The sequence below is a fragment of the Lampris incognitus genome, chromosome 2, assembly GCF_029633865.1.
Source record: "Lampris incognitus isolate fLamInc1 chromosome 2, fLamInc1.hap2, whole genome shotgun sequence".
Lineage (NCBI taxonomy): Eukaryota > Metazoa > Chordata > Actinopteri > Lampriformes > Lampridae > Lampris > Lampris incognitus.
The window spans coordinates 117,417,131-117,437,521 of record NC_079212.1 but is presented as its reverse complement, the minus strand read 5'-3'; the positions used below and the strand labels follow the sequence as shown (position 1 = coordinate 117,437,521).

At 42.9% G+C, this 20,391-nt stretch overlaps 1 protein-coding gene across 2 annotated transcripts in view; it reads right to left on the bottom strand.

Annotated features, from left to right (window-relative positions):
• Positions 1-2,599: 2,599 nt before the first annotated feature.
• Positions 2,600-20,391, bottom strand: part of mst1rb (macrophage stimulating 1 receptor b) — a 37,190-nt gene continuing 19,398 nt past the window's right edge. The window contains exons 10-21 of one of the 2 annotated variants that reach the window (XM_056273784.1): positions 19,434-19,533; positions 19,030-19,248; positions 18,773-18,919; positions 13,482-13,635; positions 13,198-13,287; positions 12,854-13,069; positions 12,666-12,746; positions 8,826-9,007; positions 8,216-8,325; positions 7,863-8,028; positions 4,872-5,008; positions 2,600-3,551 (exon numbers count right to left, since the gene is read on the bottom strand). In XM_056273784.1, coding sequence (XP_056129759.1) covers positions 3,320-3,551; positions 4,872-5,008; positions 7,863-8,028; positions 8,216-8,325; positions 8,826-9,007; positions 12,666-12,746; positions 12,854-13,069; positions 13,198-13,287; positions 13,482-13,635; positions 18,773-18,919; positions 19,030-19,248; positions 19,434-19,533 — 1,834 coding nt within the window. In that variant the 3' untranslated portion in view covers positions 2,600-3,319. The remainder of the gene's footprint in view (positions 3,552-4,871; positions 5,009-7,862; positions 8,029-8,215; positions 8,326-8,825; positions 9,008-12,665; positions 12,747-12,853; positions 13,070-13,197; positions 13,288-13,481; positions 13,636-18,772; positions 18,920-19,029; positions 19,249-19,433; positions 19,534-20,391) is intronic. The other variant, XM_056273785.1, reaches the window with a different exon arrangement.

Sequence of the window (20,391 nt, the reverse complement as noted above, 5' to 3'; positions counted from 1 at the left end):
CTAACGTGCAACATCACACTGGCGCATTTCTTCAGAGGAGGAATGAATTCAGGAGGATCTGGAAAAGATGAAAGTGACTGTGATATTACCTAGCCAGAATCTGTGGAGATGAGGGCTCACTGTCTGCTTTAGAGTTGGCACTACTACAAATGATCAGTGTCAATAAAAAGGTGTCTCTCTTCTTTTTTCTGTCAGTTTAGCAGGTCCAGAGTGTGCATTTTAACATATGACATCTCAGATTAGACTCTTGGTTGACTGGTTTTTCTTCTGGTGTGGAAAGGTGGTGGCACGAACTTACGTTTGCAGCAGCCTCACCCAGTACCGTCCATGCAGTGTCTTTGTCCACATCTGCGTCTAAGTTTGTGTCTTCGTTTGATGGATGGGAGAGCTGGTGCTGGATCGGCTGGGAGAGCCTGGTCTGCTGCATTTGGTGGGCCCAGGTACCATGGCCCTGCCTGGAGCTGCACCCAAGGGGGAAACACCGAGGACGGTCTGACAGGATGTGGAAGTGGGGCAGGCTAAGCTAACTGCTAGCCCATTCATGTACGCAAGTGCCTGAAAAGAAATGACAAATAAATGTTCCTGATTCCTGATTTATTTGGGCCAGATTCAGCTGGAACAGAAGCCAGCATCCCTCGGTTCGTTTTCCAACACTTTTTGAGGGTTGGCCATCTCCTGTTGCAATGAAAATAATTAGCCTACTACTTTAACGTAGTCTCGCTCAGACTCACCAGTCTCTTGCCAGTCTCCCAGTTTGTGTTCCCACCCCCAAAATTTCACACAGCATGTAAGCACAGGCTGTTCATGTTTACACAAATTAAACTAAGGTGCTAGATTTAGGACGTGTTCTTCACCAAAAATCTATTTACCAAGAAATTTTCACGAGGTCAATATCTAGGAAGAAGAGATAGCAGCTCTGTTTACTGCATAACACTGAATTGTTGGAAGCAAAACAAACCTGAGGTTTCTGCTGTGTTCCCTCCAAAAATTCTTATTGAAATGGTGGACCCTGTGGTCGCTGCATTTTAAAACGGTAAAAAGAGAGAGAGAGTGTGGTATGTTGAGTGGCTGTGGGCTTCTCCTCTCCACCCCCCGAGGGAGGTGCTATCTTCCATTGGATATGAACAAGGCGCATGGGCTACACAAGCTTGTTAAAAATATGAGCCTTGTCTTGGTCCCCAAGAAATCCCAAGTGCTCCTATCTCATCTTTCATCTGACAGAGTCATCTCACTAACTGCGTTGGGCAAAAAAGTGAGATGAAATAAGTCTGAGACTGTATCATTGTTCATTGTTTCTGAACTGCAACCAGCCAACAGCAGTTGACTCGGTCTGCAGCTGATTGTATATTGAGGGGAAAATTGTGGTAATTTTCATCAAACAAACATAAAAAGCCTGCATTACTTTAAGTGATCTCAAACCGAACCCAGCTTATGAGTTAGATGGTTACACAGATGACAAGTACTGCTGCGGTGTTGGAGCCCATGCAGCAACAAGAGAAGTGTGTGTGTGTGTGTGTGTGTGTGTGTGTGTGTGTGTGTGTGTGTGTGTGTGTGTGTGTGTGTGTGTACATGTTTAGCTATCCTTGTGCGTACCAAATGTCCGCACAAGGATAGCAAAACCTGACAGAACGTACCTTGTGCAGACCTTTCAGAGGTCCGCACAAGGAAAACGGTCTATTTTAAGGTTAGGAGTTGGTTTTAGGGTTACGGTTAGAATTAGGGTTAGGTAAAGGTTAGGGTAAGGGTTAGGGTTAGGCATGTAGTTTGTGTGGGTAACGTTAGGGTTAAGGGCTACGAAATGAATGTAGTCAATGAGGGGTCCGCACAAGGATAGTGAAACACGACTGTGTGTGTGTGTGTGTGTGTGTGTGTGTGTGTGTGTGTGTGTGTGTGTGTGTGTGTGTGTGTGTGTGTGTGTGTGTGTGTGTGTGTGTGTGTTTCCTCCCACAAGGCCTTGGTCTGCAGATCCCTGGGTTCTGTCTTGCGGATTGTTCACTGACATATACATGTACGTAACACGTAAAATGTAGAAACTGCATGTGAGTGTGTACACTCATGTACATACTTTTAAAAAGTAAACTATCTTCTTCTATTTCAAAGGCCTTACCATCCGGGGATTGGCCTTTGTTCTTGGCAGCATGAGGAAAAAAAAAAAACAGAAAACTTGGTGACGTATATTTACCTCTATTTTTTATTTTACTTGGTTTTTGTTTTATTTAGGGTGGGAGTAGGCTCACCGTATTTGACCCTAACCTAGATAGATGGCTGAGATTGAGAAACTTTTCAACATGGGTGACACTTTTTTTTTTTTTGGGTGAGAGATTGCTTGAAAAGGCTTTGCTGGGTGTACCTCTAGTTTATCTTTTAGGATATTGAGTCATCGTTGTATGCTGTCTCATCAGATAAGCAAAAAGAGCAGAAATGTTTGCATGGTGAGCTGATACCGTATTACAGTTTGCTTGTATTTCCTACTGAAACTGAAGAGGAGTTTGAACCATACTGAGAAAATGTGGGCAAAGATTGAAAGACCAAGTTGGTTCATATTACTCTGCTACAGTAAAACGCAAAGGAAAGATGCTGCGTTCTCTTCAGACTGCCAGAAACATGGGCGAGCAGTGCTGATGCAGATGAAGTCTAACAACATGCTGCCCTCTAGTGGAAAGCCGGCACCTTACCCTTTAAGAAGATTGTGGCGATTTGTGTAAACATGAGCTTGGCCGAGGCCATCGTTTGAAGAAAATGTGGTGGGCTGTGAAGCTGTTGCAACATAAATCAGTTCCTGATGGGAAAATTAACATCGGTCCCAATATCTAGTTAAAGTCCACAGAAGAATAAAGAGTCTATAAACAAATAAATATGTCAATTTATTACACTCTAATTTAAAGAAATTGTGTTGAGAGAAAAAGCAACAGGATGATAATCGGATTGCTTTCAAAACATCATGGTCGTTTTTTTTCCCTTTGCAGCTGTATGATCCAAAATATAGAGAAAAATCACTGCATTGCAACGGAATCAAGAAAATGTGAGGACACCACATTGCTGATCTTACATTCAAAATGGTCCTGCTCTTGTAACAGTTCACATATTATAGGTAGTGGAAAGATCACCTGTGATTAACCTCTCTCTTTGAGTTATGGTGGTTGAAATCTAAGCATCGGACCCCTTCTTTCGTGGACTCTGACTTTTTATAAGTGCTGAGACTGGTAAAAGACGTTGGTTTGACCTTCCAGTAAGAGCTCCCCTGTGTTCTTACAGTAGCACCAATACCAGCCGTAGCACCCAGAAAGTGCAAGGTGGAGGATGGGGCGGGGGGGGGGGGTTAGGAGGAAACTGAGCCAGTGTCTTCGGCGTCCGTGGAGTCATTTTCATCAGCAGATTCTGTGAGGGCTGGGTACGGTCGAGGCTGGTCCAGGTTGACATAGGTGACCTTCAGGCTAATGTAGTGCTCTCCCTCCAAGCTTGACAGGATGTTGAGGACAGCAGACACCAGCGTAGCAAAGCTGGGCCTCAGCTCTGGGTCAGGGTCCCAGCACTGGAGCATGATGCTATACCTGAGGATCGTAAAGAAAACCTTCAGCCGAGCCAAGCAGATTAACTTGCTATTGATACATACTAATGTTGTCAATGTGAAAAAACAATTCAACAAAGCCATAATAGAGATGTGCAGTTCAGCTTTGATTTTTGTTTAATCACTTTTGAGTTATTTTTTCTTTTCTGATGATGTTTTGTTTTTTTCTTTCTCCTTCATTGAGATGTTTTACTAACCTTGATTTTTATAACACTCAAAGAATTAATTGTTGCTTTTCTTTTCTTGGATCCAGTGTTTTAGCATTTTAGTTACTAAAGAAGGTCTAAAACCTAACTGCCGATCAAAGTAGTTCAGGCGTTTTGAGGTCATCTGTTTCTGGAAAGAGCACTACTGTAAGTGGATAGATATGTTTGGGGGTGTTTTTCGTCCCCTTTTTCTCCCCAATTGTATCCGGCCAATTACCCCACTCTTCCAAGCCATCCCGGTTGCTCCTCCCTACCGAGGGGGGGGGAGGCTGCAGACTACCACATGCCTCCTCCGATACATGTGGAGTCGCCAGCCGCTTCTTTTCACCTGACAGTGAGGAAGGAGTTTCACCAGGGGGATGAAGCACATGGGAGGATCACACTATTCCCCCAAGTTCCCCCTGCCCCCCGAACAGGGGCCCCAACCAACCAGAAGAGGCACTAGTGCGGCGACCAGGACACATATCCACATCCGGTTTCCCACCCGCAGACACGGCCAATTGTGTCTGTAGGGACGCCCGACCAAGTCAGAGGTAACACGGATATTCGAACCAATGACCCTCATGTTGGAAGGCAACGGAATAGACCGCTATGCTACCTGGAGACCATCTTTGATTTTTTTTCTTAGTTTAGCCCTCTCATTAGTTATTGATTTATTCTCTGACACTCTAAGTCACTGAGAAAGAGCTCACAGACCATGTGAGTCAACATTTAAGTTTCTGAAAAACAGGAAAAAACAAGTTAATTTTTTTCTTATAATCTCTCCAATTATGTGCACGGTTGTGTATGTGGGAAGTGTTCACGCACATGCATTTTGCATGTGTTAATGTCCTTGTGCATGTGTGTGTGCGCGCACATGTGCGTACATGTGAGTCCATGGTTTTGTAACCTTAAATAAATTGTAATCTTTGAGGGGAAGTATAGCAAGGAACATTAACCTAAAGACTGCATTGTTTAACCACATGGGGGCAAAACACAACGGGCAGTTTAAGGATTATTCAAAGTAGCTTGACCATTCTGACACCGTGCTGTTCCTGCCAGCACCATTTGCTTCTCTGCCTTGTAGAAAGAAGTGAATTATCATTAGCACTACTTACAATGGGTCAGGACAGTACTGCGGCTGGGGAAGCCTCCTGCCTTTCAGTAAGTAATGGGTGATGTCATAGGGGTCCACCTCTGGGTAGGGGCTAGCTCCTCTTGTTAGCATCTCCCACATGAGCACCCCAAAAGACCACTAAATTGGGGAGAGCAAAATTAATTAAACACACACACACACACACACACATATATATATATATATATATATATATATATATACACTACCGTTCAAAAGTTTGGGATCACATTGAAATGTCCATATTTTTGAAGGAAAAGCACTGTACTGTTCAATGAAGATAACTTTAAACTAGTCTTAACTTTAAAGAAATACACTCTATACATTGCTAATGTGGTAAATGACTATTCTAGCTGCAAATGTCTGGTTTTTGGTGCAATATCTACATAGGTGTATAGAGGCCCATTTCAAGCAACTATCACTCCAGTGTTCTAATGGTACAATGTGTTTGCTCATTGGCTCAGAAGGCTAATTGATGATTAGAAAACCCTTGTGCAATCATGTTCACACATCTGAAAACAGTTTAGCTCGTTACAGAAGCTACAAAACTGACCTTCCTTTGAGCAGATTGAGTTTCTGGAGCATCACATTTGTGGGGTCAATTAAACGCTCAAAATGGCCAGAAGAAGAGAACTTTCATCTGAAACTCGACAGTCTATTCTTGTTCTTAGAAATGAAGGCTATTCCATGCGAGAAATTGCTAAGAAATTGAAGATTTCCTACACCGGTGTGTACTACTCCCTTCAGAGGACAGCACAAACAGGCTCTAACCAGAGTAGAAAAAGAAGTGGGAGGCCGCGTTGCACAACTGAGCAAGAAGATAAGTACATTAGAGTCTCTAGTTTGAGAAACAGACGCCTCACAGGTCCCCAACTGGCATCTTCATTAAATAGTACCCGCAAAACACCAGTGTCAACATCTACAGTGAAGAGGCGGCTGCGGGATTCTGGGCTTCAGGGCAGAGTGGCAAAGAAAAAGCCATATCTGAGACTGACCAATAAAAGAAAAGATTAAGATGGGCAAAAGAACACAGACATTGGACAGAGGAAGACTGGAAAAAAGTGTTGTGGACGGATGAATCCAAGTTTGAGGTGTTTGGATCACAAAGAAGAACGTTTGTGAGACGCAGAACAAATGAAAAGATGCTGGAAGAATGCCTGACGCCATCTGTTAAGCATGGTGGAGGTAATGTGATGGTCTGGGGTTGCTTTGGTGCTGGTAAGGTGGGAGATTTGTACAGGGTAAAAGGGATTCTGAATAAGGAAGGCTATCACTCCATTTTGCAACGCCATGCCATACCCAGTGGACAGCGCTTGATTGGAGCCAATTTCATCCTACAACAGGACAATGACCCTAAACACACCTCCAAATTGTGCAAGAACTATTTAGAGCAGAAGCAGGCAGCTGGTATTCTATCGGTAATGGAGTGGCCAGCGCAGTCACCAGATCTGAACCCCATTGAGCTGTTGTGGGAGCAGCTTGACCGTATGGTACGCAAGAAGTGCCCATCCAACCAATCCAACTTGTGGGAGCTGCTTCTGGAAGCGTGGGGTGCAATTTCTCCAGATTACCTCAACAAATTAACAGCTAGAATGCCAAAGGTCTGCAATGCTGTAATTGCTGCAAATGGAGGATTCTTTGACGAAAGCAAAGTTTGATGTAAAAAAAATCTTATTTCAAATACAAATCATTATTTCTAACCTTGTCAATGTCTTGACTCTATTTTCTATTCATTTCACAACATATGGTGGTGAATAAGTGTGACTTTTCATGGAAAACACAAAATTGTTTGGGTGATCCCAAACTTTTGAACGGTAGTGTATATATATATATATATACTGGAAAAGCATACTGGTATTGTCCTAAAATGAGTTTGGGTGTATCAGGAGATTTTATTCAAACATGAAGATAATTACCATTAAATATGCTTACAAACAAAATTGTTTGTCATTTTACAAATGTAAAGATTTCAAATCTACTTTATATGACTTAGTTATCAAAGCTGAAACATCTTTATATGGTCTCAGAAAGGTGAATCAGTTCATCCGGACATAACATTTATTGAGAGAAACCTGACCTGCAGGTACCCCCACCCTTATAAACAAGACAGTGGCATAACAACCAAAACCAATGATCAGTTTCATATGCAAATATGGGCATGACCATTAACTAGAGTTACAATGGCCATGTGTACTATTCACAGAGGATTTGGGAATAGTTGCAATCACAGCATTGTAAGATGGTGACATATGTACTCTTAACCTCCCCTCGGTTCATGAATGATTGTTCCCTCTTCACACAGATGGCCTCCTTGACTCCCCATTCAAACCAGTATTCCTCCCTATCAAGGATGGGCACATCCTCATCCTTGAAAGAGTGGCCACTGGCCTGTAGATGGGGGTAGACTCTGGAGTTCTGGGCTGACGTGTTAGCTCTTCTGTCTTGTGCCATCCTCTTGGCCAGCGACTGTTTGGTTTCCCCGATGTCTAAGTCACGACAATCTTCCCAGGAATTATTGAAACCATTCCTCAATCCTCTGTGAATAATATACATGGCCATTGAAACTCTAGTTAACGCTCACTGCAATTTGCATAGGGAACCGATGGTTGTTTTTGGTCATTATGCAGCTGTATTGTTTAAAACGGTGGGGGTACCTGCAGTCAGTTGAGACTGAAGAGGTCACTCAGATGAGTGATGAAACATTTATCTCAATAAACGTTGTGTCCAGATGAACTGATTCATCTTTCTGGGATTTCCTCATCTGGATTATTGAGCATGCAACAAGACATATTTTTATGGTCTTGCCCACAAGAAAAATATATTGTCACCCAAGACTTTGTCTTTTATACTGAAGCAGGACATTATGTACGTTGGTGCCTCTTACTATAGGAGTGTACCTCTTTGCTTAAAATGATAAACACCTCCACTGAGGTCTTCATCTCAGTAAAGTTGGACTTTTTGTTCCTTCACTTACCACATCTGACTTGGCAGTGAATTTCTGTGTTTGCAGACTCTCAATGGCCATCCACTTGACAGGCAGCTTAGCCTTTCTGTGGTCCTGAATACTGTAGTATTCCTTATCGAAAACATCTCTAGCCATGCCAAAGTCCGCCACCTTGACCGTGTAAGACTCATCCAGCCTAGGGACACAACGATCAAGAGAATAGAATAGCGGCCACTAGTAACTCCACTAAGTACTGCATACATAAAAAAGAATCAAAGTCTAATTTCCCTACATCTCCATATGTAGATCAAAGTAGAGTTAAGGCCCAGTAGCACTTGACTGAATTGGCTGACTTCTTTGCATATCTCCCTGCAATTACTCACATGCAATTTCGTGCTGCAAGGTCTCTGTGCACGAACTTCTTCTGGGCCAAGTACTCCATCCCCTTTGCAACCTGCAGCCCAAAGCCAATCAAATCCTTCACAGTAGGGTTCTGACAAGATAAAGACCAAACAGGAACTTGACAAAGATTCTGATCTTCAACCATTGTAAATATTTCATTTAGTGACATAGGTTTCCAGTAGTGCTGGGCAATATGGAAAATGTCACTATACTATATCACATTATCTGCTTACATATGCAAAAATACCATGTTTAAGAATCCAACTGAGGATAATTACATTAAACTGTTTGGCAATGTAACGTATTATATCAAATCAAAACTAGATTTCAAACAATACTCACGCAAATATTTTGGACCTCATTTTGTGAGAAAATTTAGGTAAGAGATTCTCATTATCATTAGTTTAAACAACAAAATTGTGTCTAACGATGTGACAAAATCTGAATTTCATCCCAATACAATACCACTGAAAGACAAAACATAATTTTGAATGACTGCCCAGCCTTAATTTCCAGTGAGTTGCAAATACGTGATTGGATCATGAAATCATTGACTTTTTTTAGCTTTTAGTTTTCATGCAGCAATCTAACCCTCTTCTCGCAGCGGATGAAATGGCGCAAATCCCCATGCTTGATGTAGGGCAGCACAACTAGGGGGAGCCCCTCCTGGGGCAGCAGGATGCCAAGCAGAGACAGCACGTTGATGTGATGGAAAGACTTCATGATGATGCCCTCCTTCAGAAACTGCTCCACCTCCTCCACATCTGTTATTCCTGAGATCACGCACACACACACACACACACACACACACACACACACACACACACACACACACACACACACACACACAGAGAGGAAATGAAAGAAACAGAGAAGGACAAGGAGACAGGAGAGAGGAGAGAGGAAAGAAGTGAGAGACAGAGGGGGAGAGGGGGAGAGAGAGAGAGAGAGAGACATTAATACACAATCATAGTCAACAATCAACAACTAAGGCCAATTGTTCAATAAATGTTCAATATGATGACTACCACGCTGCACAGCACCATGGGGCTGGATCCAGGTGGCAGTGATTTTACATTAAAGTTGGTTACATGTAGGGTAGCAGTCTCCACACATGAAAAACAGTCACTTTTTTCTCACAGGTGTTTTATGTTATTAGTTAAAGCTGAAACATGTGATCCCCCCCCATTAATACAGAGATACTTTACCCACTTGGACAATGGAGTCAGGATACATAATACCAACTGGGATCTTTACTTGGGTTGGAGACAATCTCCACATACAGTGTTGAAGTATTTGACTGGGTAAAACAAACACTGGTGCAGCAGCAAATATGTTCCCACGAGTGATGCACAGATTAGCTCTGGAGCCACCTAAACCTGCTCCCGACTTTGATAGACCCACCAAACCCATGGTGGGCAGAACCACAACCCTCTACTTCAAACCCACTGTTTAAAAAAACGCTATGGCATCCGGATAGCATAACGGTCTATTCCATTGCCTACCGACACGGGGATCACCGGTTCGAATCTCCGTGTTACCACCGGCTTGGTCGGGCATCCCTCCTGGCACAATTGGCCGTGTCTGCGGGTGGGAAGCTGGACGTGGGTATGTGTCTTGGTAGCTGTACTAGCAACTCCTCTTGTCGGTTGTGGCACCTGTTTGGGGGGGGGGGGTTAACTGGGCGGAGTAGCGGGATCCTCCCACGTGCTACATCATCCTGGTTAAACTCCTCACTGTCAGGTGAAATTAGCAGCTGGCGACTCCACATGTATTGGAGGAGGCATGTGGTAGTCTGCAGCCCTCCTTGGATCGGCAGAGGGGGTGGAGCAGTGACTGGGACGGCTCAGAAGAGTGGGGTAATTGACCAAGTACAATTGGGGAGAAAATAGGGGGGAAAAAAACAAAAAGAAAATATGCTTTGAATTTTTTTTTTCCTACTTGTAAATAAATTATGAAAAGGAAAGAAAGTATTATAGCTGCTTATCCACAGCTACTTACTCACGGCCAGTCGTGGACTGTTGCAAATGAGTCAGTCTTACTGAATAGACGTGTTGATTAATATCTTGAGTGTGTATTACCTAGTATGTTAGAATTCTAGCAGAAATACAAATTTCTCCACGAATTTGGAAATTGACTCTGTATGTTTTGGGACACAACCCATTTTCATCATTAGATTCACACCTGAAAATCTAGTTCCTTCTTTGTTAATGCATTAAATGAATTAAGAAGAAAAACTAAAGCGCATCTCACTTACTGTATCCCAATACAGAGTTTAGCCTGGCCCAAATGGGTTTTTTTTTATTATTCAAAACGATGCTCAAAAATGGCTCAATCAGCTTTTTCCTGCCAGCATTTGAAGGGTGAAATCTGTCTGATGCCAAGGAAAGTACATCTGTTCAGTACTAAAATGGACATCTGCACCTTAATAAATGTGTTTATATTCTGGCCCAAGCCAATTTTCATACTTATATTGACATCTTAACACCCAGGTCCCTGTTCGCTGGAAAAGACTTCAGTAGAGAGTGATCATGTATAGAGTAGTGATGAGCAAGTTTAGGGCTGGATTTGGAGCTTTTAGTCACTTTGGTCCCACCCAAATCTGTTTTTCCCCAAAGAGAATCTCATTTAGTGTACACCAACATAGAGTTCAGCCTGGCCCCAATTTTTTTTTTGATTTTTTTTCTCCCTTTTTCTTCCCAATTGTATACGCCAATTACCCCACTCTTCCAAGCTGTCACAGTCACTGCTCCACCCCTTCTACCTATTTGGGGAGGGTTGCAGACTACCACATGCCTCCTCCGATACATGTGGAGTCACCAGCTGCTTCTTTCCACTTGACAGTGAGGAGTTTCGCCAGGGAGAAATAGCGCATGGTAGGATCATGCTATTCCCTCCGGTTCCCCCTCACCCCCAAACAGGTGCCCTGACTGACCAGAGAAGGTGCTAGTGCAGCGACCAGGACACATACCCACATCCGGCTTCCAACCCGCAGACACAGCCAACTGTGTCTGTAGAGACACCCGACCAAGCCACAGGTAACATGGGGATTCAAACCAGATATTCCCATGTTGGTAGGCAATGGAATAGACCGCCATGCCACCCGGACACCCCCCAAATGGATTTTTATGCTCAAAAATGGCTCAATCAGCTTTTTCAGAACAGCATTTCAAGGGTTAAATCTGTTAGGCCCAGGTAAAGCACACAAGTTCTGTAAAAAAAAAAAAAAAAAAAACTGGACATCTACATTTTGATAAATGTGTTCCTGTGTGCTGTTTTGACTCTGTCGGCTTTTTCGGGACAGTGTTTGAGAAATAGGATTAGAGTAGAATGGACTTGTTCATTACCATTCTTTTGCTGAGTTTTTTAGAGTTAATATGGAACTAGGTTATAAACTGTGAATTTCAGCATGAAAAACTGCTTGTGCATGAACAAAAACTTAGGGTCAATTAGAAGGGTTGAATCTGTTTGCACCAAGTTCTGGTCCAAATAGATTTAGACTGTCAAATGCTAAAAGGAAAAGCTAATAGATCCCTTTTTGAGCACCATTTTGAACATGAAAACCCATTTGAGCCTGCTAAACTCTACATTGAGGCACAGTAAGTAAGATGCTCTTTGGAGCAAAACATAGGTTTGGGTGGCCCAAAGTAAATAAAGGCTCCAGATCTAGCCTCAAACTTGTAACTCAACACCTTATACATGACCATCCTTTTACCAAGTCTTTTCCAGCGAATAAGGAGCTAGGTTGAAGCTGTGAGATTCAGCAGGAAAAACAGCTTAGGCCAGGACAGAATCACATTTATTAAAATGCAGATGTCCAGATTTTTACAGAACAGATATACTTTGCCTGGCCTAAACAGAATTATCCCTTCAAATACTGTTCTGAAAAAGCTGATAGAGTCATTTTTGAGCACCATTTTGAATATGAAAACCCCTTTGGACCAGGATAAACTCAGTGTTGGGGTACACTAAATAAAATGCTCAAGATGTTAATCAGCTCTTGTGTTCAAAAGATTGACTCATTCATAACAGCCCATGACTGACTATGAATAAGTAGCTGTGACAAAGTAACTGACTGCAGATTTGTACCCGCACGTGCTGGGGATACAACCACAGGTAACACAAACTTAATAGTTCCTACTCAAGCAGAAAAATAGATTGACATATAATAAGATGGTAGGCTTTAATTCTGTTGGACAGGTAATCTACCTATTCTACGGTCAATATTACAGTATATTTGTTTTCCAAAATAGTTTGATGTAGTTTGTAGCACATTAAATTGCCTATGTTAGCTTTGTCTGAGGATGATATATTACAGGGGTGGAAACAATTTACTGCCTAACTGCTACACCTTGTTTGTAATTCTCACTGCCAGACGGAGGGATGGATCAGGGAAATTGTTGATTTTGGCTTCAAGAAGAAGATACTCACTGTTCAATGATTTCACTGCACAGTGGATTTCTCTGTTGTTGTGGTCTGTGAAGTAACCATGACAGACAGTGCCAAAATGACCTGCAGGTATGAGACAGGAAAAAAAAAATCAGGAGACAATAAAACACTTCATATGACAACATCTTAAGTGTTTCATTTAACCACATAAAGACAGTGATGCTCCTAACCCTGCCCTATGATCCGGTGGTACTGGACAATGAGCATCTCAGCTGGAATGAGAACGTCCTTCACTTCCTCCAGGAGCTCAGGCCTAAAGCTAGAGATGGAGATCTTCTCTGGGGGCATAAGTGGAGTGAGGATAGGGTCCATGTTGCTCGCAGCATAGGCCAGGCTTGGAAACACTACCGGCCCCGCCAGCGTGACGGGCGGACTAAGGGACACTGCTGGTAAGAGCCAGGGGTAAGGTTAGTTTTATAAACATAAACATGTTGAGAGCAGAGATTTAGATCAAGTTTAAATTGAAAGTTTGAGGGATACATTTCAGTGCCTTTATTCTGAGCAAGAATGTCACCTCTCCTGTAGTCCCCGATGGGTGACAGCTCCACGCTGCTGGTGCCAGAGCGGTTAGGGTTATGGGCCAGACGGGTCTCCACCATGGAGGCTAAAAAAAACATTTCACAACACTTCTTCAATCATCAACCATAGCATAACAACACCACATCACATGTACGTCCTACGCAACTAGAGTTGTTCTGGTTGAAAGGATTGTCTAATCCATCTCAAATTCTAAGCTGTTGTAGGTTGTGATTGTATAAGCTGGTCTGGTCAAGGTCCAGACACATCGTAGGAGGCCACCTTTCTTCTTTTTCCTCAGGTGCTTCATGACGACAAAGGCCAGCACAGCCCCGGCCACCAGTGCTGCCAGGATGCCCAGGACGATTCCCACCATGTAGTGGTTGCTGACCCTCACTACTGTGCCAACATTGTGGACCTGCCCATTGATGGAGATCTAGAATAGAGGAATAAGAGTCCTTCAAGTTAATCTTGTAACGCTCACACATTTCATGTAAAATTTCCAGTAGAAAAATTACAGTTATATTGTTTTAACATATTAACATATTGTACAGGGTTTCATTGAATTGAGCAAGGTCAATTTCTTCTGCTTACAGTAATATTTTGCACGGCTGTGAAGCTGCAGTTTACATTTACATGACTAATTTGGCAGATGTGTTTATCCAAAGTGACCTACAAGAGAGTCAGCCATTAGCCGATAAAATTTGTGTGTTACCAACCGGCACCATAGTAATCATATCAGAGTCAGGACAAAAGTACATGTCAAGTCAAGTGCATTTAGTGTAGGTGTGCCTTTGCTCATAAAGAGGTGAAGAGGACGGAAACAAGTACAAAATAGATTAAAGGGTGATGAAACCCCCAGTTTTATCATCTCTCAATCCACCCCATGGTGAGTAACAGTGGAGAGGGAGGGGCAGCAACGAACATTGTCTCGTTCTCCAGAAATGACTGTGGGACAAACAAGGCCCATCACTACCCAGGGTTCTCCAATACAGAGACATGGATGCCGATGCTGATAAAAAAGAGCCCAATAGCCACTTTATTGGTTTTGTGTTTGTTTGTGCTTAATACCAGCAATTAAAATCAACTAAAATAACATGACATCTGCAGAATATACTTTCACTCTGACTATCCCACTTCTGATTTGCCAACCTCTTCCTCTGTATACGTTCCTATACTTCCTCATTCCACCACCAAGTCTCCTTGTCTTCCTTCCGCTGTCCTGATGACACACCAAGTACCTTCCTAGCTGTCTCCCTCAGTATTTCTGCAAAGTCTTAAGACCAGCAATCTGTTAAATGTATTTATAAAAGGGGCGGTGAAATTTTTAAAACAGATGACATGGGTGTACTAAGGTACACCATGGAACATCCAATGACTTTTGTTCTCTTTTGATTTTCAATCCCCCAAAAAATGGAACAGTGATTTAGCCCCTCAAATGATGGAATTTCAATCGACGTGCTTATTTGTGGAGAGTTCATGCCTATTACTTATTACTTTGTACCTCAAACGCCTCACAAAACATTTTAGTGTTTCTGACCCTTTTACTATTGCTACAAAACAGAAAAACAGGCAAATTATACCAGAGAGCATGAAAATGGCAAGTGCAAATAGGAAAGGGCCCAACAGTAGACAATGATGCTAAGTGGTAAATGGTGAGTGGACCGCATTTTTAAAGCACTTTTTCTAGTCTACTGGCCATTCAAAGCACTTTACAGTGTATGCCTTACATTCACCCATTCACAGACACATTCACACACTGATGGAGGCTGCCATGCAAGGTGCCAACCTGTTCATCAGGAGCAGTTAGAGGTTTAGTGTCTTGCTCAAGGACACAATAATAGTATTTACATAAGTAATAGGGCAAGGCAAGGCAAGTTTACTTGTATAGCACCTTATCATTGCAGAGGTCATTCAAAGTGCTTTACAGGCAAAAGATAAGAAAACAAAAGAAAAACAAAAGCATAAAATAAGATAAATAGAAGTACAGACAAATTTTATAAAAGTACAGGAAAGTTTAAAAATTAGTTAGTAAAATAAAACTTTGTGTCATGAAAACTGATTAATTAAAAATAACAATTGGAGCAGAATATATGAAAATAGCAAAATATACAAAACACACACACACACACATACACACACACACACCACACACACACACACAAACACACACACACACACACACACACACACACACACACACACACACACACACACACACACACACACACACACACCAAGAACTTAGCCGTAGGCTGTTTCGACAAGTAATGTTTTTAACCTGCTTTGAAAGTGGCGGGTAACTGAGCTCAAATCTGTGTTTTGGGATACCCATACCCCAAGAAAACATATCAGTAACCACCCAGCCAATTCTGTATGATTAAAAATGTTGCGAAGTATATAAAACAAAGCTTCAAAAACGTGTAAAAATTTGCAGTGTCCACTGGTTTCAGACTCTGGGGGCGCGGCACCGAAAGGAAGACGGCGACGTCACCAAGGAAGCCGGCCAAAAAATCAAGAAAGGAAAACGGGAAAAATACCCAAAAACGGTCTAACTCCGCAAATCAGTTCTATACATGGTTCAACACATTTTAATATGTCAACAGCAATACATCTCCCACATTTATAAAGTATTTTGAAGCAAATCTGTCAATTTGGTTACCCTGCTCTTCAAATGTGTTCAGTGTGAGGGTCTCTCTCAGGTCCTCAGGCAGGGCGTTCCATCTACTTGGGGCGTAAATACAAAATGCAGCTTCCCCTGCTCTAGACCTAGCACGAGGGATGGTTAAAAGACCACTGCCATTGGACCTGAGAGTTCTTGCTGGTTTGTAAGTAATTAGCATGTCTTTTATATAGTGTGGTGCAAGGCCACTCAGTGCTTTGTATACAATTAACAGCACTTTAAAATCAATTCTAGTTTTGACAGGGAGCCAATGCAGAGATCTAAGAACAGGTGAAATACATTCATACTTTTTCGTTCCGCTAAGAACAAATGCTGGCGCATTTTGAATTAACTGTAGTTGGCGCACAACTGATTTTGGAAGGCCGGTGAATAGTCCATTACAATAGTCCAATTTACTTGTTATAAATGCATGGATTAATTTCTCACAGTCTGATTTTGATAGAATGTCCCTTAGTTTTGAAATGTTTTTAAGATGTTAGAAGGCTGATCTTGTGAGATGATTGACGTGACTCTTTAAATTTAGATCACTGTCTAAAATTACGCTGAGATTTCCAGCTTCGCTTTTGCACTCCAGATACAGAGAGCTGAGATGAGCTGCAATTCTCTGTCTCTGAGTCTTTGCACCAATAATAAGTAATTCTGTCTTGTCTTTGTTCAATTGTAAAAAGTTCTCTGAGATCCATAGATTAATATCATCAATACACTGAGTTAGGGAATGTATGGGATTTAGGTCATCAGGAGATAGGGATATGTACAGTTGTGAATCATCTGCATAATTATGGTAATTTATTTTTTGTTTCTGTATAACATGTGCAAGTGGGAGCATATAGAGATTGAATAGTAATGGTCCAAGAATCGAACCTTGGGGTACCCCACACATTATACCCACTTTGTCTGAGGAAAAGTCTCCTACAGACACAAAGAACTGCCTGTCATTTTGGTATGTTTTACACCAGTTGAGAACCGGGCCAGAGAGGCCAACCCATTTTTCTAATCTTGCTAGCAAAATATCATGATCAACAGTGTCGAAGGCGGCACTGAGATCCTGGAGCATAAGAACATACCGTGGCGCCCCCAGAAATTTTTCATAGGGGTGGCCAAATGGGGCCACTAAAAATCTTGGGGTGGCACACCAAAACCAAAAGCCATGACTGAATTTCGGGAATTCTATGATGCTGCTGTAGTATACTGTATAGGCTAGTTGAAAACTGTCAATATGAGAGTTAAGAAAAATATACATTATTGATTTTAAATGAACAGCACCTAATGTAAAATATCAGATAGAAGCATATTATGCATAATCAGAAGCATATTCTGCATATGCGACTCGTAGCTGGGGGGGCCAGCGGGGGGGCCAGGAATAGTATCAGGGTGGCCATGGCCACCCCTGGCCACCCCTTGCGGGCGCCACTGACAACATATAATTTTTTTGAATCCGTTGTTCATATGCAAATCATTCACAACTTTGATAAGCGCTGTTTCTGTGCTATGGTGAGATCGAAAACCTGATTGATAAATGGCTAGAAGTCGTTTGATATTAAATAATTATTAACTTGAAAATAAAGTCTTTTTTCAAGTATTTTGCTGAGAAATGGTAAATTGGAGATGGGCCTGTAGTTGGCAATAGCTGTCTCATCAAAGTTGCTCTTCTTCATAAGTGGTTTAATGACAGCTGTCTTAAGTGCTGCAGGAAATATACCTGCCTGAAGAGAGCCGATAATCATTTCTAAAACATCATGTGCTTTGCAATTAAAAACGTTTTTTCAGAAATATGGTAGGGAGATGATCCAAGCAGCAGGTGGAGGACCTAAACTGCCCAACAATATTGTCTAGACTTTTAAGGTCAAGACAATAGTAATAACTAATTAATAGTAACAACTGGTGCCAAAATTCCTATCTGAAATCATGATAGAAACCTTACTACTGGGCTGTCCGGATAGCGTAGCAGTCTATTCCGTTGCCTACCAACACAGGACTCGTCAGTTCTAATCCCCGTATTACCTACGACTTGATCGGACGTCCCTACAGACACAATTGGCCGTGTCTGTGTGTGGGATGCCGGATGTAGGTATGTGTCCTGGTCACTGCACTAGTGCCTCCTCTGGTTGGCCGGGGTGCCTGTTCAGGGGGGAAGGAGAACTGGGGGAATAGCGTTATCCTCCCACGCGCTACGTCCCCCTGGCAAAACACCTCACTGTCACTGTCAGGTGAAAGGAAGCAGCTGGCGACTCCACATGTATTGGAGGAAGCATGTGGTAGTCTGCAGCCCTCCTCGGATCAGCAGAGGGGGTGGAGCAGTGACCGGGACAGCTCAGAAGAGTGGGGTAATTGGCCGAGTACGATTGGGGAGAAAAATGGGAGGGGAAACCCCCCCCCCCAAAATAAAGCTTACTATTATTCAATTTAAGTCAAAGTTTTTCAAAAATGACCTGGAAGAGTGTAAGTAAAAAAAATTTAAAAAATAAGAAGCAGAGGAGTAGGAAAAGAGGTGTCACCTTCTGTAGCATTCATGCTAGCAAGGAACATGACCTCTACATACATAGAGCAGTGCCAGCTTGGCTGAGAAACTGTTAGTCCTATGTCAAGTATGAAAGCCATCCAAGTACTGTTCAAGCTACATCACATAGTAATTCTTGAACTGGAGTACACCCATACAATGCAGGTCAAATGGACCCAATGTGAGCAATTTTACAAATTCAGGGTTACCTCTAATACAGCGTGGCCATTTCACATCCTGAAACCATGAACATCCATGAACTGAACAAACTAAATCAAAACATATTTTTGAACTAGACAAGCAGTCTAGGTAATAATTGTACCCTTGGGGTTTTATTGAGCACATTATATGTCTGTATAGGATCCAACCATCTGAACCTCAAGTCCGACCAACCTTCACCGGCAGTCCTTCACCAGGGATGGTCATGTTTTTGGGTATCCTGCAGGTGATCTCATTGTCTAGGACTTTGGCATCACAGTCAACTCCCGCCACGGTCATCTTGATCGTCATACAGGAGCTCACAAGGTTCAGCTTTTGATGCTGTGGACAGAGAGAGAAATTCAAGATGTGGGGAATAGAATATAGAAATCTAAATAAAATAAGAATGTATATAAGATAGGATACAGATTCCCTGATGGCTCCGCCCTTACATGTAGTGATACTTCGTCAAACCCAGGGTACAAACTCAGCACTCGTCCTTCTGTTTCGAAGGGTATGGGCTCGCCATAAGGGTGGTAAGAGAATTCTCCATTCCAGAGTCCAACAGCTCCATCCATGTCAAACGAGAGTTGTCCTTCCTCACTCTCATCTCTGGGGAATGCGGGACTGACACACTCCATCCTCGTGGGCAAAGATTTGCCTTTGCACACCTGCAGACAAAGTAAAAACTACCTTCATACTCCTGGACAAACTTGTAATTAACTGTAATTGTGAGCATTCGAAACAGGTGACACAGGAGGAAAATATTCAATTTTAAAAATTGTGTAAAAAGAATAATTGTTAACATAAGCAGAAAAAAGGTGTGTTTGATCAACAATGAGGGTGAACATAATACCGTGGTCATAGGTTTCAGGTGGCTCTCATTGGGTTTAAAGCGGATGATAGTCTGGTAAACAGAATCCAGGTTTTTCCCTTCAATCACAATCTTTGACCCCCTGCAGTTTACAGAGAAAGACATGTATGAGGGATGGTGACACTTTCAAAATCAAAGGACAGTGAAAACCTTAACGATTACACATGAAAACAACAGAGGAAGTTAGTGTGTGTGTGTGTGTGTGTGTGTGTGTGTGTGTGTGTGTGTGTGTGTGTGTGCGTGCGTGCGTGCGTGCGTGCGTGCGTGCGTGTGAGTGATTGGGGGTGGGGGGGGTGATCATCTTTCCCAGAGAGAAAATAAATTGGATGTCTCTCGGCGTTGTGAGAAGATGGTGGCACGAATTCATGTTCACAGCGGCCTCATCCAGTACCGGTGTGGGAAGATGGTGGCACGAATTCACATTTGCGGCAGCCTAACCCAGTACCGTTGATGCAGTGTCTTTGTCTAAGTTTTCGTCTTCATTTGTTGGCTGGGAGAGCTGGCGCTGGATGGGCTGCGAGAGTTTGGTCTGCTACGCCGTGGGCCCAGGAACCGCGGCCTTGCCCGAAGCTGCACCCGAGGAGGTAACACCAAGGGCGTGCTGTGAGGACATGGAAGCGGGGCAGGCTAAGCTAACTGCTAGCCCATGTTGACCGGCAGTTCCGATAACGCCGAGGGCAGTCTGGCGGCAGCCTCACCTGGCGTTGACTGTGGTGTTTTTGATGTCGTCGTGTGGAGTGCAGGGAGGTGTGTCAAGGGTGCCTGGCTGGGAGAGCTGGCACTGGATCGGCTGGGAGGGCTTGGTCTGCTTCATCTGGTTGCCACAGGGACCATGGCCCCTGCCTGAAGCTGCGCCGAGGAGGAAACAGAGGGCGTTCTGACAGGATGCTGAATCGGGGCAGGCTAGACTAACTGCTTGCCCATGCAGACCGGTGGTTCC